Raw genomic sequence first — 27112 nt, forward strand, 5'->3', positions numbered from 1 at the left:
AGGTTCGAATCCTGCCTCGGGCATGGTTGGTTCAAATGGCTCTGAGCAGTATGGGACCTAACTGCTGAGTTCATCAATCCCCTACAACTTAGAACTACTTAAACCTAACTAACCTAAGGACGTCATACACAACCATGCCCACAGCCGGATTCGATCCTGCGACCGTAGCAGTCGCGCAGTTCCAAACTGGAGCGCCTAGAACCGCTCGGCCACTTCGTCCGGCCCTCGGGCACGAAAGTGTGTGATGTCCATAGCTTAGTTAGGTTTAAGTAGTTCTAAGTTCTAGGGGGCTGGTAACCTCTGATGTTAAGTCCCATAGTGCTCAGAGCCATTTGAACTTTTTTTTTTTTAAAGTGCTTGAATTTCCTCATTGGCTAACTTCAACGCTAAGAAATTCGTAAATAGCATAAAGTATCAAATTATTTTCTGAACAGTTATTTCTTAGCACAACCTCTATGCTGCACCATTCCATGCTTTTCACACTGTTTCTGACAAACCTGTATATTGTACTTCAAATCAAGGGATACTATTTTTGAATGAGGTGAAAGTAAATCGTTTCTATGTAATGTACATGTTTTATTTACAGCACGAATGTTTGTACAGTTCTGAAATGTTCGGCAAAGAACTCTTCAGAGCAGGACAGTTCAGAGGATCAGACCGTTGCGAGCCTTAGCCTCCAGGTGGGCGACGGCGTCGGCCACCTTGCCAGCAGCCACCTCAGGGGTGTCCAGAGGCACGCCGTTAGGACCGATCACAATGTTGGCAGGTCCGTATGCGGCGTATCCAGGGTGGACGGCGGAGTAGGCCACGGCGGGGGCGGCAGCATAGCGCAGGGCGGGAGCGGCGATGGCGTGGGCGGCGATGGTCCTGGCCTCGATGACAGCGGGGGCGGCGGCGGCGATGGCGGGGGCGGAGATGGCGGGGGCAGCCGCAACGATGGCGGCGCTGTTCACGATGGCGTCACGAGCGCGCGTCTCAGCCACGGCGTTCAGGTGGGCTGCCTTGGAGGCGGCCACCTCAGGGGTGTCCAGGGGGACGCCGTCGGCTCCGAGCACGATGTTGGCAGGGCCGTAGGCGGCGTATCCGGCGTGGATGGGGGCGGCGACCACGGCGGGGGCAGCGCTGTAAGCCAGTGCAGGAGCAGCACCGTAGGCCAGTGCGGGGGCGGCGGCGATAGCGGGGGCGGCGGCGATGGCGCGAGCTGCTCCCAGGTAGCCGGGCTTAGCGAGGGCCACGGCCAGGACGGCGCTCAGGACGACCTGCAAACGTTGAGATTTCACTCTCTCTTTCCATTTACTTTTGCAGACACTGTCGAACTCAATAAGATCTTCATATGAATAACTCAAGTGTTAAAGGAAACACTCTTCCACACATTTCAGTCATCTCTGTTGTGCCTTTAATAAACTATATTTATTATAGAACTTTACTTTTCCCTTTTACTGCCTACTTTTATGCCTTAATTTTCAAGCTAAATGCCTCTAAGTGTTAACATTTTTGGGCTACATTTCTTTTCTCCTCTACTAGTTCTCAGACGAACATACGCTATTTGCTTGTCCTGTGACCATGCTAGTGACTCAAGTGTATACTGAAAACTTGCAGACCACATACAACAGGTATCAGTCACCCCCGGCTACTATATTTTGGCCATTTCTCCTCTTCCCGTGGGTAAGGACCCACACAGAAATTCTGGCAGTGAATTTCAAATCTGTGTCTGGAATTATGTATCTAAATAATCTATATAACTGACTCATATTTGACAGATAAGCAGAATGCTTAGCTTAAACAATTCCTACTGATCAGCACAATATAATACAATTTGATGTTGATAAGACATACTGCACTTTCCCTAATCCTATTTAAGCAATATAATCTATAGTACACTGGCGTAAGTCTTGATGTCATCCCACCTCTCATGTACAAGAGTTGGAGTAATTTGATACAGAGACAGCAATGGAATAAAGATCATGAAAAGTCTGGAACAGTTCTACAGACAGCTTAGCGAAAATATCACAGCACGTTCTTTGGAAACATCATCAATCTGTAATATAACCACTTTTCAGTTACGAACAGATCATTGGACGATACTTCCCTCCAATAACGTTTGACATGAGACTGAAATTCTTCCTAAATTTTTGATGTTCAGTGTTGAACTAGCAGCATCACAGAAGATTGTAACTGAAATCAAAATCCGTTACAGTTATACCCAGGACACACTGACCACCGTAAGCAAGGAGGATAAAAATGAAAAAGAAAGAGGCGAAAGTTATTCTGCAGAGCAATCCGTTGCAGCAGCAACTTCGGCTGTTCGGCCTGTACACGAAACAAAAATCATTAATAATGGAAAAGCAGATTGGTCTCTTACAGCACGATGTTCAACTATCGAGCTGTCATCCTGCATCTTCTTATAAAGCACTCCGTCTTCAGCGCACGAGTGGCCTACCGAGACCATCCGACCGCCATGTCATCCTCAGTGGAGGATGCGGATAGGAGGGGCGTGGGGTCAGCACACTGCTCTCCCGGTCGTTATGATGGTATTCTTGACTGAAGCCGCTACTACCCCTCAATTGGCATCACGAGGCTGAGTGCACCCCGAAAAATGGCAACAGCGCATGGCGGCCTGGATGGTCATCCATCCAAGTGCCGACCACGCCTGACAGTGCCTAATTTCAGTGATCTAACGGGAACCGGTGTATCCATTGCGGCAACGCCGTTGTCCACATATTCTTATAAGACACTGAATTATAAACTGCGAGTGGACAGAGAACGAGACCGGACGCATCTTACACATAACATCGACAAAAGAGAACGACCAGCTTCTCTACCAGATGTTACGCATTGTGAAAGGCTGAAACTCTTTGGCATTAGCCTGAAGTGTTAGGTTACTACATGTTTATCTCCACGATGAAATCTAGCCATGTCAGCTGATTAACTATTATGTCTTCAACCAAAATTTCACGGTGTTCCGGGAGTTTGTCAGGAGTCGCTGGTGTAGCTCCTTCCTTACAAGAATCCAGTACCACGTCTGAAGAAAATGAGAAGGAAAGCTGACGAAACGTTCGCTCAAGACGACGCTGTTAACGGACGCGAGAGCGGGCTCCCAGCACGAGCGCCTGCTGCAGCAGGTGTGGAGAGCACTCACCAGGACCTTCATGCTGCTGTGAGTGCGGGATGTGCGGCGCTACAGCTGAACTGTGCCGATTCGGCGCCCGCCTGCATATATATAGGAGGGCCGGCTGCCCGTGAAAGTTGCCGGCCGGCGCGTCCTTCCGTGGACCGGACCGGACCGCACGCACTTGCGTGTGACCTCACGCCCCTGGGGCCTCCTCCACAGGCGTGTACGTGAGCCACCAACCAGGGCGTTGCCTACTGGCTTTTTTTTTACCCCAAACTGTGCAATTGGTCTTTCAAGGACTCTCACTGTTGCCAACTGTTCACCGACGTTTCTTTTTAATGAAAGACTGGGACAGTTTCGTTTAGTTCGTTGGGCCTCTGTTGCTACTTTCGTGCACTGACTGTTACAGTGCAGCCCTCATTATGAATTTTTACAGACAATTATTCGCAGCAAATGAAGAAAAAATTTTCAAAAGTGTGTGAAATCTTATGGGAGTTGACTGCTAAGGTCATCAGTCCCTAAGCTTACACACTGCTTAATCTAAATTATCCTAAGGACAAACACACACACCCATGCCCGAGGGAGGACTCGAACCTCCGCCGGGACCAATCGCACAGTGCATGACTGCAGCGCCCCAGACCGCTCGGCTAATCCCGCGAGGCGCAAATGAAGAGCTCAATAACTTTTTGTTGGGGGAGGGGCGCTCATTAGTATGGCAGTTGATTCTATGGGTCTGGCATGAATTCCTCCCATATGCTAACACACTCGTATCAGAGTAGCACTTACACCTTACCTTCTCAATTACTTGTTTCATGTATTCCAATCTCTGTCTTTCCCTTTACTTTTTACACTCTGCAGTTTTCTTTAGTACCATGGAGGTTTTACTCTTATGTTCTAACATGTGTCCTGTTGTCCTGTCTCTTCCTGTTGTCCGTGTCTTCCCTATGTTCCTGTATCCCTAATTCTGCAGAGAACCTCCTTATTCCTTATCTTACCAGTCCAACCTGTTTTCAATATACAGAGTGATTATTATTATAGTTAAACTTTCAAACCGCAGTAGAAATATCACCACTGGTCACAAGGACGTCAAATTGCAACGGAATATTATTGGAGAAGGGTGTAAACTTGTGGCAGAAGAAAAATAAATAGCTACAAAATATAGTAATAACTGTAAGCATCATAATTTAATAGTGGTCGACTATAAATCACAAATAAATCGTACAGTTATGCTTAAGTGTACGTTTGACTTTAAACAAACTGTATTACTCAGTGTGCATGGGCGTATGTGAGTGATACTGTTAGTTACGTAAGCCCATCCACCACGGCAAGGTAATATCACATCGGATGGAAAAGATCGGTTTTTAATTGTCTTGAGGCCAAAAACCACATAAAAAGCAACAATCAGTGTCAAATCGAATTATTAATTTCCGTATGGTTGGCGCAAAACATGTTCAATATGCTAATTGAATGAAGACCCCAAACTGTCGACATACGTTAATATACATCAACGGGGACAGTTGAAAATGTGTGCCACAATCGGGACTCCAAGTAGGCATCTCCTGCCTACAAGGCAGACGGTCTATCCATCTAAGCCACCGAGGGCACAGAGGACAGTGCGACTGCAGAGATTTGTCCCTTGCACGCTGCCTGTGAGACCCACATTTAATGTCCACAGACTACATTCGTAGCGCCCCTGCCACTACACACATTACTCGCGGCAGATAATCTTACCGAGACCCGTAAGAGTTCGGGCAATGGGAGCGCATCCGCACAGAATAAGGTCAACGGCCAGGTAGCCTTGACTATATGAAGAAGGTATCTGTTCTTTCTTCTGTGCTGGATGCTCACGCATTTCCCGAACTCTTACGGGACTCGGTAAGATTGTCTGCCTCGAGTAATGAGCATAATGGGCAGGGGCACTAGGAATGTAGTGTGTGGACATTATCACAGGTTCGAATACTGCCTCGGGCATGGATGTGTGTGATGTCCTTAGGTTTATTTAGTTCTAGGGGACTGAGGATCTCAACAGTTAAGTCCCATAGTGCTCAGAGCCTTTTTTTGTGGGCATTAAGTTTGGAATGTGGGTGCAAGGGATAGATCCCTGCGGTCACACTATCCTCTGTGCCCTCGGTGGCTCAGATGGAGAGAGCGTCTGCCATGTAAGCAGGAGATCCCGGGTTCGAGTCCTGGTTGGGGCACACATTTTCATCTGTTCCCGTCGGTGTACATCAAGTATACCAGAACAAATACCATCTTCACGTATGTTCAATATTCTGTCCACCGTTTTCTGCAACAAGTTGAAATCGAGAAACAGCATGTTTCACAACTTACCTAAGTGTTCCCCGTGCCACGTTCAGAAAGTGTTGCGCAATGCGTGCCTTCAATGCAACTAAGTTTCCAATCGGAATACTGAACACAACACCTTTCAGATAGCCCCATAGCTAGAAGTCACACGGATTAAGATCAGGTGATCGAGACGGCCAGGCTGCAGGGAAATGGTGGCTCATAATTCTAGCATTTTCGAAATGGCACTTCAGCAGCTGCTTAACTGTATTTGCAATGTGCGGAGGTGCGCCATATTCCATAAAAATGACCCCATCCCCACGTCCACGCTGTTGGAGACATGGAATGATGTCGTTGCGCAAAAGACACTCATAGCGCTTACCAGTGACGGTACAGGACCGGAAGCACCTGTCTCTTCGAAAAAATACGGCCCTATTGAGAAATGATACTGTAAACCCGAGTCACACTGTGACCTTTTCAGGATGAAGTGATTCTGGTTGATTTGCGTGTGGATTTTCCGTTGCCATGTTCTACAATTCTGTGTATCGACATATCCTGTCAGATGGAAGTGGGCTTCGTCTGTCCACAAAATCTTCCACGGTCAATTATTGTCCACTTCCCTGTGAGCAAGAAATTCTAAAGCAAAGGTCTCTCTTGCTAGCACGCCAACAGGAAGCAACTCATCCACATGGGTAATTTTGAATGGATAGCTAAAACTGATGTTTCGTAGGATTTTATGCACCGTGCACACGATGATGTCCAATGTTCGACCAATTCTCCGTGCACTACATATTTGTGCAACACCACTCGCCTCTTTCTCCTTTGCTGTGGCCACTGCGTCCACTGACGTCGAATCAATTCGTTTCCTCCCTCTACCATGCTGCACACGAAAAGAACCCGTCTTTTGGAATTTCCGAATCATTTTCTCCAGACCCACGGCAGTCGTTGGACCAACCACTTTTCTCAAACCCTTCAGTGCCCGGAACTTCTGCAGAGCGACGTGTATGCAGTCATCACTCTTGTAATTCAGATTTACAAGCAGAGTGCGATCCTGCATTGAAACAGTCACGGCGAACGTCACACACCAACGAAAAGCCGTGGACCCGGCGTGTTTATACCAACTTCAATGGGTCGTGCTCATGACAGATGTTTTCATTTACTTATTCTGACACATACAGCGCCATCTACTGATCAATTTTCACACCATTTTCTTTTTCTGCCATATGTTTTCCCCTTCTCCTATAAAATGCAGTTGCAATTCGACGTCGTCGTGACCAGTAGTATTATCTCTACAGCGTCTCGAAAGTTTAACTTTAATTATAATCACCCTTGTAGCACCACATCTCAAACGCCTTAATACTCTCCTGTCCCGATTTTGACATCGTTTATGAGCACTCTCACACAATATTGTGCTCCAAACGTATATTATCAGAAATCTCTTTCCCACATTAAGGCCTCTGATTGATAGCAGTAGGTTTCTCTTGGCCCGAAACGCCTTCATTGACCTTCTTTCGTCGTCTGTCATGGGCTATTTTGCCTCCAATGTAGCAGAGTTCCTTCACGTCATCACCTTCGTGATCGCAAATTTTGAATTAAAGTTTCTCGTTTTTCTCGTTTCTGCTACATCTCATTACGTTTGTCTTTTTCCGGTTGACTATCAATCCATATTCTGTACACACTAGACTGTTCATTCCATTCGGCAGATGGTGTAATTCCTCTTCACTTTCACTCAGGATAGCAACGTCATCAGCGAATCTTATCATGAACATCTTTTCACCCAGAATTTTAATCCTAGTCTTGAACCTTTCTTTTACTTCCGTCATTGTTTCTTCGTTATACAGACTTAACAGCTACATGGCTGTCTTACACGATTTGCAATCTGAGCTCTTTGTTCTTGCTCTTCCTCTCTTATTGTTCCCTCTTGGTTCTTGTATATTCGTACATTTTCGTACAGCTTGAGTCTATTCTTTCTCAAAATTTCGAACATCTTTCACCATTTTGCAGTGTCGGACGCATTTCCAAGTCACAAAAGCTATTGGAAGTCCTGATTACTCTTCGCCCTGCTTCTGTTATCAAGCGTAACGTCAGAACTGCCTCTATGGTGCCTTTGCCTTTCCTAAAGGGAAGTTTATTGTCATCTAACAGATCCTCAGTTTTCTTTTTCATTATTTTGTACATTAATCCTGTAACTTGCTTGGATGCATCAATTGTTGAGCTGATTTTTCGCTAATCCTCGTACTTGTTGGCTCTTGCTGTCTCCCGAATTGTGTGGATGATATTTTTCCAAATGTCTAATGCTTTGTAGCCAGTCTCATAGATTCTATACACCACCATGTATGAGCGTTAGTAAGAAATACAAAAAAATCCATTTCCTGTGAGTTCATGTCCATTTTATTTTATAGCCTACCGGTTTCTGCAATAAAATACACCATCAAGCCATAAAAATAAACTTTACAGCAATATTAACAACAAGAATTACATAGAGCAAGGATACTATTTTGATCTAAATAGCGGCCGTTGTTTTACTAACTTTTGGGATTTACATCAATTTCATCCATCATAGCGTGTTCTAGTTTCGGTAACATTTGATTAATCATTTCTGATTATAAGGCTGACAGCTTGTACATTACATTGAGGAGGCAGTGTGCCCATACCACGATAGAGGAAATTATGGTTACTGTTATACGAATAATTTCCTACTTAGTCTAGGTACCTGATCTACATATGTGCAGTGTAGTGCATTCTGACTGGCCAGTTTTGGTGTTTCATTATTGGTGTAAATGTTATTGTTAGTGGTTTGTTTACTTCGTATTGTAATGCATATGCGTATTCACGTCTCTTCTGTCACACAACTCCTGAGGTATTTAATATTTCTTCAAATGTCATACTGCTGGCACTTTATTTATTTCTATTTCCTTATTTCATGAGAGTATAGTATAACTAATACATTGTAGAAATTATTCTGATTCAAGCTCTTTTTGTGTCAGTCTACCTACGAAAACGGAAAAGTTTTGTAAATTAGTTTGTTTAGGGAATTCATTGTATTTAATGAGGATGGCATGTGCTGATTAATATTACAAACATACCTTATACCTACTGATTTACGTTGACTTGAGAGCGTACAACTACGAGGGTTCTCACCTCTAACAACACATATATTTCAGACATACACATAATTTCATTCTTTCCAGTATCTGACACAGATTCTATTCTATTTTTTTCATAGCGAATAAGCGTCATTAATTGCATACTTGTAGCCATATGATGTTTCCATTTTGATCACTCGTTTCGCCTATTTTTCATCTGCATTAAGCAGTGAAATTCCCATTGCACTGTCAATGTTACCACCCCCCCTACCCCTTTTAATTTTATCTCCGCTCGGGATTAGCCGAGCGGTCTGGGGCGCTGCAGGCATGGACTGTGCGGCTGGTACCTCGGGCATGTGTGTGTGTGTGTGTGTGTGTGTGTGTGTGTGTGTGTGTGTGTGTGTGTGTTTGTCCTTAGGGTAATTTAGGTTAACTAGTGTGTACACTTAGGGACTGATGACCTTAGCAGTTAAGTCCCATAAGATTTCACTCACATTTTTAAGTTTACCAAGAGTTGTCTGACATGCTGAGTCAGTACTCCCGAAGATTTTCTTTTTTTCCGATTTCTTCACATGTTTCTTCCAGCTATTTCGCCTCGGGCATCCTACACGTCCTATTTCATTCATAAGTGACTTACAGTGACGTTTTACTCTCTTTCCCGGTACATTTTCAGACTTTTGTCTTTCGTCAATCTATTTAAGGGACACGAGAATTATGTTTTGCATATCTAGAAGGTTTCTGAGCTTGATTATCATTATTTAAGCCAGTAATCTTTGTTCTTCATGACACACATCTGTCACCATCCTTGTACCTATGTTTGTCTATCCAACATATGTGATTTCCCTATTGAGAGAAGTCCACTCTTCTTCAAGTGATCTGCCACATCCCTACCCAAATTCAAACACGTCATATTATACCTCAGTACTCCTGTATCGCACCTCCTTTCGCACTGATTCTACCAGACGATTATCTTAAATTTCAGTCTACTATTCATCATTAATATCGATATTTACTGCAGATGCTTTCGACTGTGGAGTAGTTATTATCACTGTATACATCTCCTAATGTGCTCACATCTAAGTTGTGCTTAATTGAATATATAGTCACACCTACAGGGTGTTTCAAAAATGCCCGGTATATTTGAAACGGCAATACAAACTAAAGGAGCAGCGATAGAAATACACCGTTTGCTGCAATATGCTTGGGACAACAGTACATTTTCAGGCAGACAAACTTTCGAAATTACAGTAGTTACAATTGTCAACAACAGATGGCGCTGCGGTCTGGGAAACTCTATAGTACGATATTTTCCACACATCCACCATGCGTAGCAATAATATGGCATAGTCTCTGAATGAAATTACCCGAAACCTTTGACAACGTGTATGGCGGAATGGCTTCACATGCAGATGAGATGTACTACTTCAGCTGTTCAATTGTTTCTGGATTCTGGCGGTACACCTGGTCTTTCAAGTGTCCCCACAGAAAGAAGTCATAGGGGTTCATGTCTGGCGAATAGGGAGGCCAATCCACGCCGCCTCCTGTATGTTTCGGATAGCCCAAAGCAATCACACGATCATCGAAATATTCATTCAGGAAATTAAAGACGTCGGCCGTGCGATGTGGCCGGGCACCATCTTGCATAAACCACGAGGTGTTCGCAGTGTCGTCTAAGGCAGTTTGTACCACCACAAATTCACGAAGAATGTCCAGATAGCGTGATGCAGTAATCGTTTCGGATCTGAAAAATGGGCCAATGATTCCTTTGGCATATCGCCGTCATCAATCCTGTTTACTGTATCGTTAGCGAATGTCTCTCGTGCAGCAATGGTAGCGGCGCTGAGGGGTTGCCGCGTTTGAATTTTGTATGGATAGAGGTGTAAACTCTGGCGCATGAGACGATACGTGGACGTTGGCGTCATTTGGACCGCAGCTGCAACACGGCGAACGGAAACCCGAGGCCGCTGTTGGATCACCTGCTGCACTAGCTGCGCGTTGCCCTCTGTGGTTGCCGTACGCGGTCGCCCTACCTTTCCAGCATGTTCATTCGTCACGTCCCCAGTCCGTTGAAATTTTTCCAACAGATCCTTTATTGTATCGCTTTTCGGTCCTTTGGTTACATTAAACCTCCGTTGAAAACTTCGTCTTGTTGCAACAACACTATGTTCTAGGCGGTGGAATTTCAACACCAGAAAAATCCTCTGTTCTAAGGAATAAACCATGTTGTCCACAGCACACTTGCATGTTGTGAACAGCACACGCTTACAGCAGAAAGACGACGTACAGAATGGCGCACCCACAGACTGCGTTGTCTTCTATATCTTTCACATCAGTTGCAGCGCCATCTGTTGTTGAAAATTGTAACTACTGTAATTTCGAAAGTTTGTCCGCCTGAAAATGTACTGTTTTCCCAAGCATATTGCAACAAACGGTGTATTTCTATCGCTGCTCGTTTAGTTTTCAATGCCGTTTCAAATATACCAGTCATTTTTGAAACACCCTGTATAAACTTAATGAGAAAAGGAAACGGCGTATGTGACAGAATAAGAACTCAAACCAGCGTTAGGTGATGTATGCACTGATGATTGCTATTTACAGTCGAAATTGATCTGCAATAAATTCAGATTGTATGCAACTGATCGCTGTGTTCTTCCATTCGTATACCCAACGGTCGCTTCACACTATGAATTCAAACACAAATGCTGTTTACCTTTGACGAGCAAATAGGATGAGGACAGTCCTTTTTATCTACAGACGCCTCAGTATTGACAACGCAGTTGTATGTCGTTCATCAGGTTATTCTTTACATAATCCATTGACATGTCGTCAATGTCATAATACGAGAGTTGCCCAGAAAGTAATGCACCGCATTTGTTTCTTCAACAGTCTTTTATTGAACATAACGAGAATTACGCACACGAAAGAATAGTGTTTCATCTACACACCCTATTTTACTGCGTTATTTCCATCCCATTCAATGGCCTTCTTCCAGCGGGAAACAAGGGCGTGTAGCAATCGTTGTTCTGGTGGCGGAGCCAGTGCTTCACTGTGTGAATCACCTCCTCATCGTCCTCAAAATGTCTTCGATGAATTAACAGATGCAGCTCCAACTGCCGAGTCGTAATGCGTCTGTCCTCGCGAATGACAACATCAGCTCGCTGCAACATGTCGTGTGTGACAGCCGTGGATGGTCTCCCCGAGCGTTGCAAGTCGTGGAGCACCACCGAAACGCCTTGTGGTGACCCCACCCTCCAAGTCCAGCGCCTAAGTGTACTTCTATCGGCAGCAGATGCTCCATAGACTTTGCACAAGCGTTTGTGAATATCCCCACAACTTCTTTCTCTGTAGTGAAAAATTCAATGACGGCACGTTGCTTGTACCATTCATCACCTACAGACACCAATTTTAAAACTGTCCTGTAGGTACGTCATGTGTCGGTAGTGACGGAAACTTGACGCGCTCACTCAAGAGATTTGAAATAATACATCCGTAACGTTTCGCATTCTTGGCATTGTTTTCAGCTGACTTAAAAAATGCGGTGCATTAATTTCTGAGCAACCCTCAAGTTGCTGACCCCCCGACGAGTGCCTTGCACCCCTTGGGAGACCAGCCCAAGAAAAACTGTAAATCTCTTTGCACACAATACACTGAGAAGTTGCAATGGACCAAAGAGGCTGTGTCAGCAGATTCTCAAGAATGGGATATCGGGTAAAGTTAGTATTAGGGCCAACGAATTTGCAGACCATCTGGCGAAAATTATGCAGTATCGACTTCCCGTCTCACATAGCCTTACCACGCTATGATTTTCATGGTACAATCGTCAGTCAAGCAAATACGTAATGGACAATGTTAGCGGAGAGTGACCATAACGTCAAATATGCCAACAGGTTCTAACGAGCCATTCATAAAATCAGTAATCTACCCAAACTGTGATTGCTGCTGCACTGATGAGGACATTGTACATGCTATATATTAAAAGCATGTGAGGAGAACAGCAATCCAAGAAAAAGTGCGCAATACAATATTTTAAAAATAAAAGATAATTTTTCTCTTACAGTAGATGTCATTTCCCTGAATAGTTCAGCTGCCAAATGTACGCGCCATTTCATTCATCCTTGTGAAAAGTAACTTTAAAATCTGAGAAACTTTTCCCAGGTTCCATACTGAGCAGCGCGCTCCCGTGTGTGGATGGGGGTACTCTTAGCTGGGGACAATATTCAGTGAATGAAGAGGATTTGACCATGTTTTATTGAAGTTCAACAATTCCATTTGGTTTTGTACAAATTTAAGAATATATTCTCTATAACCAACCACATAAAGCACCAAGAAGGGGAGGCGAAGACAAAAACAAAATTTACTTGTTGAAAGGGTGGACGAAGTTAGTGACTAAAAAATCGAGACGAAATTTACAAAGAACTTGGAATTGTGAGCCCATTGCTCAGTACGACGTTGTAGTACTCAGGTCTGGGTGCTTGTAGTCATTGGTCTGGTATGGGTGCTATAAGGGCTGTGTATCCTCCCCTGAGGCAAGCTCGCCAACAAATGTTGTAACTGCTACTAGACATTCTAAACACTGACACTGGATCGGCGTTGACGTTCCACAAATTAGTGTGGACAGATCTAGGGAGCTATCTGGCCATAGCGGAACCTCAACATCAGCCGGCTGGTGTGGCCTAGCGGTTCTAGGCGCTTCAGTTTGGAACAGTGCGACCGTTACAGTCGGAGGTTCGAATCCTGCCTCGGTCATGGATGTCTATGATGTCCTTAGGTTAGCTAGGTTTAAGTAGTTCTAAGTTCTAGGGGCTTATGACCACAGCAGAAGCCCCATAGTTCTCAGAGCCATTGCTGAACCTCAACATCAGGGCAGACAGTTTGTAGACACACGTGGCATGTGTAGACGTGCATTGTCCTGGCAACATCATATTGACGCATGAGAAGTTACACATTCAGAGGCAGTTTCTTCGTCACATACTAGTGAGCCGCCAGAGTTCCCTCAGTCAGCTCCTCCCGTGACACGAAATTTTAATAGCTCTCCGCATTATTGCAAGAGTATTACTGTTGTGCTTCTCCGAAATATTGAAAGAATGAGCTATGTCGCCGACACATACGATTACGACTGTCGGCCGGATAGTGAGACAAGCGGTTCATAACTGAACACAATGTGACGCCATGCTTCTCGCGTTTTTATGTCAACTGCCAAGTAAACAGAACTCCAACCTCGGAAATCGTGAAACTATAACAAGATTTTTCTCGTGTGGTCTCAAGTCTGGAGCACCACACCAGTTCGGAAGAACAACAATATTGCACTTGACTCAAGTTGTTGCATCACTACCTCCTGGCTGTCTGCCCAGAAAACAGTAAGAGAAAAGCAGTGTTCTAAGCGTCGCCTAGCAAAGTCCTGAAGTGGGCGGTGTGACAAGCACTCATTTTGCTAGGCTTATGGCACATCAGAATTTCTAAAGTCATTAGGGGAAGTGGCAACAAAACGACTATTCACGTTGGTGTGTAGAATATATGAGTCTGGCGACATACCATCTGACTTTCGGAAAAGCATCATCCACACAATTCCGAAGACGGCAAGAGCTGACAAGTACGAGAATTATCGCACAATCAGCTTAACAGCTCATGCATCGAAGCTGCTTACAAGAATATACAGAAGAATGGAAAAGAAAATTGAGAATGCGCTAGGTGACGATCAGTTTGGCTTTAGGAAAAGTAAATGCACGAGAGAGGCAATTCTGACGTTACGGCTAATAATGGAAGCAAGGCCAAAGAAAAATCAAGACACGTTCATAGGATTTGTCGACCTGGAAAAAGCGTTCGGCAATATAAAATGGGACAAGCTCTTCAAGATTCTGAAAAAAGTAGGGGTAAGCTATAGGGAGAGACGGGTCATATACAATATGTACAACAATCAAGAGGGAATAATAAGAGTGGACGATCAAGAACGAAGTGCTCGTATTAACAAGGGAGTAAGACAAGGCTGTAGTCTTTCGCCCCTACTCTTCAATCTGTACATCGAGGAAGCAATGATGGAAATAAAAGAAAGGTTCAGGAGTGGAATTAAAATACAAGGTGAAATGATATCAATGATACGATTCGCTGATGACATTGCTATCCTGAGTGAAAGTGAAGAAGAATTAAATGATCTGCTGAACGGAATGAACAGTCTAATGAGTACACAGTATGGTTTGAGAGTAAATCGGAGAAAAACGAAGGTAATGAGAAGTATTAGAAATGAGAACAGCGAGAAACGTAACGTCAGGATTGATGGTCACGAAGTCAATGAAGTTAAGGAATTCTGCTACCTAGGCAGTACAATAACCAATGACGGACGGAGCAAGGAGGACATCAAAAGCAGACTCGCTATGGCAAGAAAGGCATTTCTGGCCAAGAGAAATCTACTAATATCAAATACCGGCCTTAATTTGAGGAAGAAATTTCTGAGGATGTACATCTGGAGTACAACATTGTATGGTAGTGAAACATGGACTGTGAGAAAACCGGAACAAAAGAGAATCGAAGAATTTGAGATGTGGTGCTATAGACGAATGTTGATAATTAGGTGGACTGATAAGTTAAGGAATGACGAGGTTCTACGCAGAATCGAAGAGGAAAGAAATATGTGGAAAATACTGATAAGGAGAAGGGACAGGATGATAGGACATTTGCTAAGACATGAGGGAATGACTTCCATGGTACTAGAGGGAGCTGTAGGGGGCAAAAACTGTAGAGGAAGACAGAGATTGGAATACGTCAAGCCAATAATTGAGGATGTAGGTTGCAAGTGCTACTCTGAGATGAAGAGGTTAGCACAGGAAAGGAATTCGAGGCGGGCCGCATCAAACCAGTCAGTAGACTGATGACAAAAAAAAGGCACATTAGGAGCGAGTCCCTCACTGAAGAAGTACTGGTGTACTCGGAGCCTGTGTCACGGAACTGGCTCACCCGGCGACAGGATACATGGTGAACTGCTTGCCGCACATTATGTGGTGGCGGGAAATAGTTCTGTGAGTGCAGCAACATGTGTGTTTGCCGCTAGCGCGCTGGTGTTGCGACCACCGCCTGGCGGCAGAGGCGATTTTCCGCGGACTTCGCTGTCAAAGACGAGCCGTAACTCTTTCTGTGCGGTTTCGTGCCACTGACCTGCACTGCTGCCGTTGCTAGGCAACACAGCATCTCCTAGCAATGGTGCGGGATGACACACAATCTTGTACGGACTCCATTACCAATTTTTGGATGGCAGGCGCGAAGGAAAAGTGTCGCGTGGCACGACGATTTGGTGCAAGTTTTTCAATTGGACGCCGCTTTGGAAACTTGTGAGCCTGAGAACCAACGGTTTTCTCCGGATGGTTACCCATCCAAGTACTAGATCAGCCCAGCGTTGCTTGACTTCGGTGATCGGGCGGGACCCGGTGTTAGAATGTTTAAAGGCCTTTGGCTAGGTCTGTAGGGATTGCAATGCACTTGACGCACGTTACAGCAGACCTCCCTTCTGGTGGTCAGACGCTGTCGTCCGCAACATTGATTACAAGTATGCCTGCCCAGAGTTCCTTTGCAGTCCAACATCTGGCCACTGTCAGAGTTGAATGTCCCATAAATCTCACTATTGCACGATGTGACCATCCAGCCAAGTGGAGTTCCTCAATGGCGCTCCTTTCAAACTCTGCCATGTGGTGATAAATCTGACTTTATAACAAAAACCAACATCATACCTTTTTTGGACTTGTGAGATCTTTGCTGCAAAATTCTCGTTTCTCATCCATTACATATCAGGACATTTCTATGCGTGTTTCTTGCATTCACAGCGCCAGATTTGTATCTGGTGGACAAAATTCGAACATTATTTTTTTCGAGCCTAAGTCGTTTCCACATTAACACGTTAGAATATCTTTCAAGTTTCGCTGACAGACCATAATTACAGCCCAGACTGGACTTCTATAAGTAGCTGCGCTTATAATTCTAACCACCTAGTACAAAGGTTTCGTAAGTGCAGCATCCCAGCTATCACAAAAATTGGAACAAATTCATAGCCACTGTTAAACAATTATGAGACGCTTTGTCATTTACGTCATACAAAGGTTTATAAGGCTGTCGACAGCAGAAATTGGGTTTATGGGGTTGTTTCACGTGAGACAAGTTCCGTCAGTAAGCACTACTGAACTGCCACTTCGAGGAACTTTATGGGGACAGTATTAATCGAGCAGTAATTACTGTCCTGTCACAAGCAGTATGCTTAAACAACGGGATGAAATGATATTTAACTCGAAGTACAGTTCGGTCTATGGTTCATTCAGTGTACTACTTCCACAGCAAATTTCCTATAAGACTCGTTTTGTCCGTGTGTGAGGTCTAATCCAACCGAGATGTTGTTTTCAACAGCCGAAAAAGTAATATATGGAACTTTGAAAACTATGGGCCCAGCTCGTCTTCAGTCACAAGTCACTATAATTATGCGAGACCAACTAATACAACCTTAATTAATCCGAACCCTTTTGAATGGCGCATGTTATCAGGTACTCATTCGAAATGTGTTGCAAAAGTGGTTCGAATCGGTGCCTTTATTACCCGCAAGAAGAAGTGTCTTTAACGTGACATTGCACCATACAAGTTCGCCCGTCGACATCTGAATAACTGATTGCCACTTTCTTCGGCAGGTATCAGACACTATGGATTTTATTTTATGTGGATTTTTGGAGAATTTGATCTGTGGAACACTAGTATAAACAGAGAGGAACTGGACGATACCACCCTAGATGCCTGTTTAGTCTGCAGATAGTAATCACCTTTGTAATGTATACCAATTATTACTGAGTACAGTTTCCATGTGTTGTACTTCCTTGGACGCTTTTTGGTTCTTTAGTGGATACACGAGCGAGGAACTGATGCAGTTCGGAGACAAAGAATTCATATATTAGTTTAGTCTATATCTAATATCAAATATTAAAAATAATACATATCCTTGCTGTAGCTGCAGCAACAGTTGCTAACAGTAGATTTGAATCTTGAAATACATATATAGATACAAAGGTTTCCAATTAAAGCAGTCTATTCTGCAGACATCGAGCCATGACCGTTATGAAAGTCTGTAAGTGCTATGAAATGGCAAACACACAAAAATTTGGCACTGTGAGTCGATGTTTGAACTTAGGTACACCCGCCGGTGGGGCTCCAGAGAGAAGATCCTTGCATATTATTGTACACATTCGTGGAAGCGACCTCATGCCGAAGTGTCTGGCGGTGTGCGTATTTTGAAGTGCGGCCGACCGCATTGTGGCCGATACCGCACTATCTGACCTGTAAGTCGTTTAAGAAAATAAATGCCGACGTATTCACTTATGACAAATAGTTTTGTATCGAAAAGTACTTAGTGAAAGATCTTCTGTCAATATTCCCCAAGAGTACTAAAACAAACTGTCTGTCAGAAATATGTGGTAGGACGATTTCCCACCGTAATATGCGAGTCCCAGCACGCCATACAATTTTAATACGTCGCCTTGGCTCATAGAATCGCAAAATTCACTGAAGATTAATTCTGATGACAGTAGCGTATCAGAAAATGAGCTGACAGGAAAGCTTTGTAGGAAGATGCTAGTTTTCTGCTTGATTTTGACCTTTCTTCATATTTTAAACGTAGTTTCACTTCTTGAGTAAGGATTACAGAACTAGAAACTCATTTGATGTTGACTGCCTTTCACTATTCTTAAGTGATGAAAAATCTTTATCGACTCATCATTTCCACTGTTTTCGCTAAAACGTCTATTTCCAACCAGAGAAAGATTCACTATCTGTGATGGTAGGTTCTACAAGGCGAAAAGCATTGGAAAAGTCTGTCGCATCAGTTGCACTGTCGCTTACCTGGTTTGAGTTATTCTTTTCTTTCTGTTAAATCCCACTTACTTTTTTCCTTAATGTTCTTAAATCGGAACAGCGGCATCATTTGCTTTCACAAAACTTCTGCTACGTATTTACGCTATTTTTCTACTTTGTACTGTCTCTTATGTACATATTTCCTATGTGTCAAGAAATATTGTGGACCTAATAGCTAATTAAAGCATACCAGATAAAATATTTCTGCATACTTCCACGCACAAAGAACTGTGTGCTGGTATCTAACTTATTGCCTATATGACGCAATGCCACTGTCTGAGTAGCCATCATACAATGGCGAGTTCCTTCGTTAAAATGCTTGAAATGCTTTCAGCGTTATTGTGCGGATATCCATTTTGATTTACTTCTGTGGTGACATGAAAGGAAACGAGTGACAAGAGACAAATGTTAAATGTACAGTTTTATTCAGGTATCACAGCAACATTTTCAAAAAACTTAAGCCTCACAGGTACCATTGATTGCATCAAGTCGTCGTAACGCCATCGGTGACAGTTCAGAGGATCAGACCGTTGCGAGCCTTAGCCTCCAGGTGGGCGACGGCGTCGGCCACCTTTCCAGCAGCTACCTCAGGGGTATCCAGAGGAACGCCGTTGGGACCGATCACAATGTTGGCAGGTCCGTAGGCAGCGTATCCAGGGTGGACGGCAGAGTAGGCCACAGCGGGGGCGGCAGCAGCATAGCGGAGGGCCGGGGCGGCGATGGCGTGGGCGGCGACGGTCCTGGCGTCGATGACGGCGGGGGCGGCGGCGGCGATAGCGGGGGCGGTGATGGCGGGGGCGGCGGCTACGACGGCGGCGCTGTTCACAATGGCGTCGCGCACGCGCGTCTCAGCCACGGCGTTCAGGTGGGCTGCCTTGGAGGCGGCCACCTCAGGGGTGTCCAGGGGGACGCCGTCGGCTCCGAGCACGATGTTGGCAGGGCCGTAGGCGGCGTATCCGGCGTGGATGGGGGCGGCGACCACGGCGGGGGCAGCGCTGTAGGCCAGTGCGGGAGCAGCACCGTAGGCCAGTGCGGGGGCGGCGGCGATAGCGGGGGCGGCGGCAATGGCGCGGGCGGCTCCCAGGTAGCCGGGCTTTGCCAGAGCCACGGCGAAGATAGCGCTCATGACGACCTGAAACAAACAGTGGCTTGGTAAACCCACTCTTCTTTCCCCGCACCGACGAGAAAGTACAGCGCCTTCCAGAAAATAAATAGAATATTTTGATGGTAGCTCTCATGTAGATAATTTTTGCCGTGCTTTCTTCAACATTTTAAGAATTAGACTGAAAAACTGGTCGATTTTTATTACATGCAATATCTCTAGCTACCCCTGCTTTATTTGCTCAAATTGATTATTCGTTTCAACCACTGGATGGATTCACCTATTTCCACGTTCTAAGAGTTTCCTGAATTCTCTCACTCGTGCAGATTACCTTTAGGGGAATTTTTTAAATTGTTTGAGAGCATGCTGACGAACAGTTGAAAGTGTGAAATCTATAGGTGTAAGAAGACTGAGTTCGCTTTCCGAGAGTTTGGGAAAACTTACCCACAAAGTCGATCTGTACCGTGCATGAGGAATTTTCAGTTCATTACTAACATCAGCTTCTGTAGGTATCAGGACCTCTTTCACTATGGTTATTTATACTACTTATGTCAACGTTTTACTGTTTTTACATACTAGCACCACATTTCCAAATATTTATGAACTCTCTCATGAACGGTACTGGGAAGATTTTAATCTGTCCCCTATGTCTTTATTCTTATTTGTTATTTACCACCAGAACTATACCAGTGAACAATTTCCGATGCGTAAATACTATTGCTGAGCAAACTGAATGTGATAGTATGGTCTATGAAAGACTTTCGGGTAACTGTCTTTTTCTATAAGAGGGAGCTGGCTGTTGTGGCCGTGCAGTAGTAGGTGCTTCAGGCCGGAACCACGCGGCTGCTACGGTTGCAGCTTCGAATCCTACCTCGGGCATGGATGCATGTGATGTCCTTAGGTTAGTTAGGTTTAAGTAGTTCTAAGTTTAGGGGACTGATGGCCTCAGATGTTAGGTCCCATAGTGCTTAGAGCCATTTGAATCATCCAGAAGAGATAGAAGAAAGATTTTCCGTTTATCATTCAAATCTGTGCCGTAGATTTCGTTTTAAATATGTGCTCTAGAGAGAATGTAACAGGATGTCTACCTTGTTTCTGCTTTATATCTGGAGCACTATTTTTATTGTTTCTTCTTTCCTGAAGGGTGAAGTTACTGTTCCAGTTATTCTATTACTAAACTTTTTATATGGGAACGATGGGACAAAGCAAATACTATAAAGCTGCACATATTTATATAGCTCTGAGGGTTACTGCGAGGACACACATAACCTTAAATAAGTTTTGCTTGTTATTATGTGTATGATATCTAATCAGACGTCTTTCATTCACCGGCTGTAGTCTTTCCATATAGTAATGGTACTCATGTCCGCAACACGAATATTATCAAGAAAATGATAAACAGCCGCCCATTTTCCGCACCAACTTCCTTTGCTTTTTAAGTAATGCTATGAGTTCCAGTGGCCTGTTGTGTTCAACAGATGTGTAATATTTCATAACTTTCGGGCTCTGTCGATTTGTACTTTTGACTGATGTTCTAACATCTCTATCTCGGTTTCTTCTTCTTCAGGATGAACTGCAGTGTTTGTCAATAGCTGTAGGTTTGGTTCAACTGGCTGTGAGCACTATGGGACTTTACATGTGAGGTTATCAGTCCCCTAGAACTTAGAACTACTTAAACCTAACCTAAGGACATCACACAGATTAATGCCCGAGGCAGGATTCGAACCTGCGGCCATAGCGATCGTGCGTTTCCAGACTGAAGCGCCTAGAACCGGTAGGCCACAACGGCCTGCCGATGTAGCTTTCATGTGCTTTCTATTTATGTTGTATTGATTGCACTTTTTCATGAACAGGTCATATTTCAGCTCCTCTTCCATAATTTTACTGCACAAATCATTGTAACTCAGTTCTCATTGGTAATTCATTTCCCTTTACTGCGGTCTTCCTTTACGATTGCAGTGAAAGCTACCACAAACCTACGAAATAAATTACGAAGGCCTTCCTGCAAGTGTGGCGATCGCTTTTTTGAACAAGTACTTCCATTCGAGCAATTATTTTGTTTTAAGAGCCAAACAGAGGCACTGTAGAACGCTTTAGAAATCCAAACTTTGCTCAAATGTTTTAACCTGTAACTTGTGGCAGACGTAACGGCTTCTGTCTTCCTGTGTATTTGTCAGTGGTTATTCATTACTACAGCCGAAAAACTACTATCGGATGGCTTCCTCTGGCAATAAGGAGCGCTCACTCACCAGGACCTTCATGCTGCTGATGCTGCTGCTGCTGCTGCTGCTGAACTGTGCCCCCATCGGCTCGGCAGACGGTATATATAGCAGGCCGAGACCTCGACCGTGAGAACGAGGCAGGCGCCGGTGCCCCTGGTAGGGAGGGAGGCGTCGCCCATGGCCGGACCCCGCCCTGGCGCAATGCCGGGTGCAGGTGGCCCGGGCGGCCGCTGTTAGGCAGCCGCGCTCAGAGGAGGCTAATGGCAGTCTAGCCGCCGGCAGGTGTCTGGACACCTCGAGGGCACCTGCTGGAAATCGCTTCTCACTCTTTGATCGAAAAACACTTACTCTCACTGGACAAAGCGTTATTTACTCCGCTAAAACATCACGGTGGCCGCCTTGAAGCACCGTAGATAGTGTAAGTGGCCTTGTGAACCTCCACATTTGTAAGTGAAACAGACAGTCTCAGGTAGCACCTGAAGAAGACAGCGAGGCACGCTGTTGAAATATCGTGCGAGAACGACGCGAACATCCGGCTGGATTCCCGAATATCCAAGATGTCAACAGATCGCCGGGAAAGCATGAAGAATTACAACATTGTTAGGAATTTATTTATTTACTAGCGATTCATCAAGATCATTAACACATTTAATCACACTATGTAAGCATCGAAGTAGTTGCCAAGGAGTAACTAATGAAATCATAACTAAATTCCTTTTAATACATGGGAATTTTATTCACTTTAATAGCGCCTAAAAGTATATTTTTAAAAGCGACAGATTTAAAATTATAACTAGAAAGCACCCTCTAAATATCAAGTTACAATTTATTCAGAGGCAGAAGGAAACAAGATTAGACTGTAAGAGCTTTCGGGCAGAGAACCATGGCGTTCGCTTTTGATACAACCGCTCACAACAGCCTCTCGAAGACTACACTGGTGCAAATCTGCAATACACCAGCTAACTCTAAACTAAGAGATTTAACAATTTACACAAACACACAAACTATGCACCACCGAGTAGGAGGGATGAAAATGGTACAAAACACTAACAATTAAAATATTAACCTTGCCACCGAAGGTGCAACTTGATTTTAACTTCTATGAAAAGTCTTACGGTAAAATGGTGACAATTTTATATACTAAAGTGACCTTTTAAATAAAAGCTAATGAAATGCAATCTTATATAATATTCTACAGGGTTGGGCAAACAATAGTTAAGATGCTCTACAGTACACAGATACCGCCTGTCAAGATCATAGCCAATAATATCAAAGTTTCCAAAGATCAAAACATTTAAGGTATTTGGCCGTTACATTCCAAGCAATAAATTCGTTAACCCACCAAATCCGACAAACATGACAGAGGCAGCTACTAACGTAAGGTAGATTGATAGGGACATTACCAAACAACCCAAACGAACAAGGGAAAAACGGACCACCCAATTTATAAACAACCACCTTCCCGTGGGTGGGCGAACGGAGAAGAATGGTGGGACGACCCCAAAGCAAAACTGCTGGTGACCTCACCAAGAAAACAAGAAGAAATTAACAAGACTAAATCAAACCAAATATCACCAATCACGTAACTTCTAATAAACTGCGATTTCTCGAGAAGGCCTGATGCAGCACCCCCAAAACGCTCTCCCGAACAGTTCGCTGCCAGCCGCTTCAACGGACGCAGGAAGGCGCGCTGATCTCCCGTCTCACGGCGTCGCAGCTCGCACCGGCCAGACCGATGTCATGGGTTGACTCCTGTTGCTCTCGCGTCGACCGCGAAGTCACTACCCCTCGCTATACGCCGCGGCCCACTGGACCCACGTGGCGACCTCACATGCGCCGACGCTCAAGACGGACAAGTCATCTTGTGTCTCAGTGCGCGACCGACCAACCGATCGATCCACCCGCCAATGACCATTGCCTGAGCAAACTCGATCAGAATGGCGGCCTAACGTGCAGACTCAGATGCAGGAACTAAGCACCGACCAGGCGACCACTTGCTGACTTCTCTTACTGGCGGAGGGGAGAGACTCTCATTTTTCCGGCTTTAAAGGTTGATCCGAACGACAGACATACCAGCACTCCGAACTACTGACAGACACTAACTGCCTAACAAATGCGGACGACAGACAGACTAGCAAGCTGGGGACGATAGACCGACCCAGACTGACCGACTAGCGAGGTCATAGCGCCCCTTAAATGCACGTGAACAGGCAACCTTTCCCCTATCCCAGCAGAGGGAGACACCAAAGCTGCGATTGCCACAGCAGCGCCACCGCCAGAAACGGAGGGCGACTGCTTTACACTACGCGCTGCGACGAGCTCTTCAAAACAGCAATTTTTACCACTGCTCAGTAAGTAATAGCAGTGGAATGGTGTTACGGCAGCAAAAAGGAAGAAAATTATGATTGAAAGAGAAGAGGCGTCGTGGATCAATTCGAGCTTTAAATGAACTAACCATCGAATGTTACGAGTTGAGTTGTGCAACACGCGTACTCCACATTAATTCCTTTTTCCTTTCTCTCCTCTGTGTCGTCACGGATAACGAGTAACTGTTTTCCTTTGTACTGGAAATGCGGGACATGCGAGGGGCCCAGGTGTGTTCTGCCGCATCAAGACAGGATACTTCGATTCTCTAACACTCCACTAAGCTGAGACATTCTACAAATGTCGCTGTCCCAAGATAGTGTTCAGGTGGAGAGTTCGTTGTTTTGGAAGTCAGTCTGCAAGATAGCTAGTGAGAAGGCAAAGGCTCTCAGTTCTACTAAGCGATTGTCAGATTCCAAATTAGGAACGCCAAATACCTTTCTTCATTCACTTACTACGTGAATCACTTTGTAGATGAAAAATCAAACTGCACATAATGTATGTTATTATAAAGTCACATGATTCACAGTTCATATTAAAAACATTCTCAAGTGTATTACATTAAGTATCCTGCAGAAATTACGTTCACAAAAAAATACACGCTTCTCCTCTTTCCTTCTCCGCTTTGCACGCTGAGTCGCTGTTACTGAATATAGTTTTATTCGGTTCGCATCCGAGATCTTAATTGTGGGGCCTGAAACGCGAAGCGTACAGTACTACCCCCGTGCATGCCTGACTAGATGGCTTGAGCCACTTTTGACGGAAACTGAAGATGCATGAAGTGCTTGTCTGAATATCATCATATGAGATGATAGTTCAATGAATCAGATGTTGTTGAGAGCTTCAGAGGAGGAATTATACAATGGTTGACTTGAAATTAAAACAGTAGAAGACGAATGCGTAGCTTCAAAAGATGGAATATTGAAGGCAGCAGTGGATCAAATAGGTAAAAAAACAGGACCTAGTAGAAAACATTGGACAACACAGGAGGAATTGAATTTAATTGATGAAAGGAGAAAATTTAAGAATGCAGCAAATGAAGTAGGCGAAAAGGAATGCAACCGAATAAAAAGTGAGGTTGGCAGGAGGTGCCAAATTGCTAAGCGGGAATGACTAGAGACAGAATGTAAGGATTTACAAGCATATGTCATTGGGGGGGGGGGGGGGGGGGGGGAAATAGATACCGCCTACAACAAAATTAAAGAGGCCTTGGTGAACAGAGAATCACCAGGACGAATATCAAGAGCTCAGATGGTAAACCAGTCAGCAAAGAGGGAAAGCTGAAAGGTCGAAGGAGTCCATAGAGGTTCTATACAAGGTAGATAAACTTCAAAGCAATATTATAGAAATGGAAGTGGACGCAAATGAAGATGAGATGGTAATAAGACACTGCGAGAAGAATTTTACAAATCTCTGAAAGATCTAAATCGAAACAGTGCCCCAGGAGTAGATGATATTCCTTTAGAACTGCTCATAACGTTGGAGAGCCAGGCAAGACAAAGCTCTACCATCTGGTGAGCAAGATGTATGAGCCAGCCGAAATAGCCGTAGACTCCAAGGAGAATGTAATAATTCCAATACCAATGAAATCAGGTGCTGACAGGTGTGCAAATTACCAAACAATCAGTTTAGTAAGACATGGCTGCAAAATGTTAAGACGAATTCTCTACAGAAGAATGGATAAACGGCTAGATGCAGACCTCGGGAAAGGTCAATTTGGATTCCAGAGAAGTGCAGGAGCACGCAACGCAATATTGACTCTACGACTTATCTTGGAACATAGATTAAGGAAAAGCAAACCTACATTTATAACATTTGTAGACTTAGAAAAAGCTTTGAAAATGTTGAGTGGAATCTCTATTTGAAATTCTGAAGGTAACAGGGGTAAAATACAGGGAGTGAAAGGCTATTTACAACTTGTACTGAAAACAGAAGGCAGTTATAAGAGTTGAGGGGCATGAAAGGGAAACAGTGGTTGAGAAGAGAGTGAGATAGATTTTCAACCTATCCCACATGGTATTCAAAATGTATATTGAACAAGCAGTAAAGGAAACCAAAGAATAATATTTATTTATTTTTATTTATTTATTTATTTATTTATTTAACCTGGCAAGATTAGGGCCATCAGGCCCTCTCTTACATCTAACCAGGCATTCTACTTATTTTACAGTCATATGTTTTAGTAGGCATGTTAAACTACATCTAATACAAAAAGTGAGATAAACAATTAGAAAGGTACACCTCGAAAAATACATTATTGAAGAGAAAGATTTTAGATAGGAGTGCTGGCAGCAGGGAGTATGAGGGAGACTCATGGTGATGGGAGGAGAAGAATAGAGAGACATGATGAAACATAATTAAGGAAAATATAAAGGAAAAGAAGACTGCATGGCTAATAGAGATAGATGAAGAGGAAGGCATCTCAGGAGCAAGATAGGAGACGCTAGCTTTGCTATTTAACAGATGAGAGGATTGGCCTTGCACATTAATTTTGTGGAGAATTTTATGCGGATGATAGTAGGAAATGCTTCAACTTCTTTTTAAAAGCAACAGGAGATTGAATTTTCCTCAAGGTAAGGGGCAGTTTGTTCCAGAGGCGGACAGCGGCAACTGAGAAGGAGTTTGCAAAAGTTTTTGTTTTGTGAGTGGGCACAGTTAGGATACCAGATAAGAGTGACCTCGTGTTTCGATTATGATGGCATGACAGGTTTTTAATCTCTGAAGCTAGGTACTGGGGTGCTTGCGCTACGAGGAGTCGGTGAAGTAGACATAGAGTGTGGTAGTCACGCAGTTTGTCCAGCCGCAGCCACCCCAGCTCGGAGTATGAAGCACTAACATGATCATATCGGCGAATGTTGCAGGTGTAACGCACACAGGCATTCATGGTTAGCTCTAGCCGTCTTTTGTTTTCACTACTCATGCCTTGTTGAATCACATCACAATAGTGGAGGTTCGGTAGAACGAGTGCTTGCACGAGCTGCCGTTTCAAGTCCAGTGGGAATATGTTCCGAAACTTTTTGAGAGCATAGAAACAAGCAGACGTCTTTCGGCACACTGCGACTGTATTCTCCGC

General features: G+C 44.3%; 1 protein-coding gene and 1 non-coding gene across 4 annotated transcripts; one reads left to right on the forward strand and one right to left on the reverse strand.

Annotated features, from left to right (window-relative positions):
* Window positions 1-555: 555 nt before the first annotated feature.
* On the reverse strand, window positions 556-21782 carry LOC126355556 (cuticle protein 18.7-like). Of its 3 annotated transcripts, none has more exons than XM_050005914.1 (2): window positions 21703-21782; window positions 556-1259 (listed from the first exon to the last, which is right to left on the reverse strand). In XM_050005914.1, the coding sequence occupies exons 1-2, from the start codon at window positions 21757-21759 to the stop codon at window positions 645-647; spliced, it is 672 nt and encodes a 223-aa protein (XP_049861871.1). In that variant the 5' UTR covers window positions 21760-21782; the 3' UTR covers window positions 556-644. The 3 variants fall into 3 exon arrangements, with proteins under 3 accessions (XP_049861871.1, XP_049861873.1, XP_049861872.1); XM_050005916.1 differs by lacking the exon at window positions 21703-21782 and adding an exon at window positions 3140-3219; XM_050005915.1 differs by lacking the exon at window positions 556-1259 and adding an exon at window positions 18760-19483 and having other exon boundaries at window positions 21703-21750.
* On the forward strand, window positions 5236-5310 carry Trnat-ugu (transfer RNA threonine (anticodon UGU)). Its single transcript has one exon. It is a non-coding gene; the product is annotated as a tRNA-Thr (tRNA).
* Window positions 21783-27112: the final 5330 nt, after the last annotated feature.

Source organism: Schistocerca gregaria, chromosome 3 (genome assembly GCF_023897955.1).
Source record: "Schistocerca gregaria isolate iqSchGreg1 chromosome 3, iqSchGreg1.2, whole genome shotgun sequence".
Classification (NCBI taxonomy): Eukaryota; Metazoa; Arthropoda; class Insecta; order Orthoptera; family Acrididae; genus Schistocerca; species Schistocerca gregaria.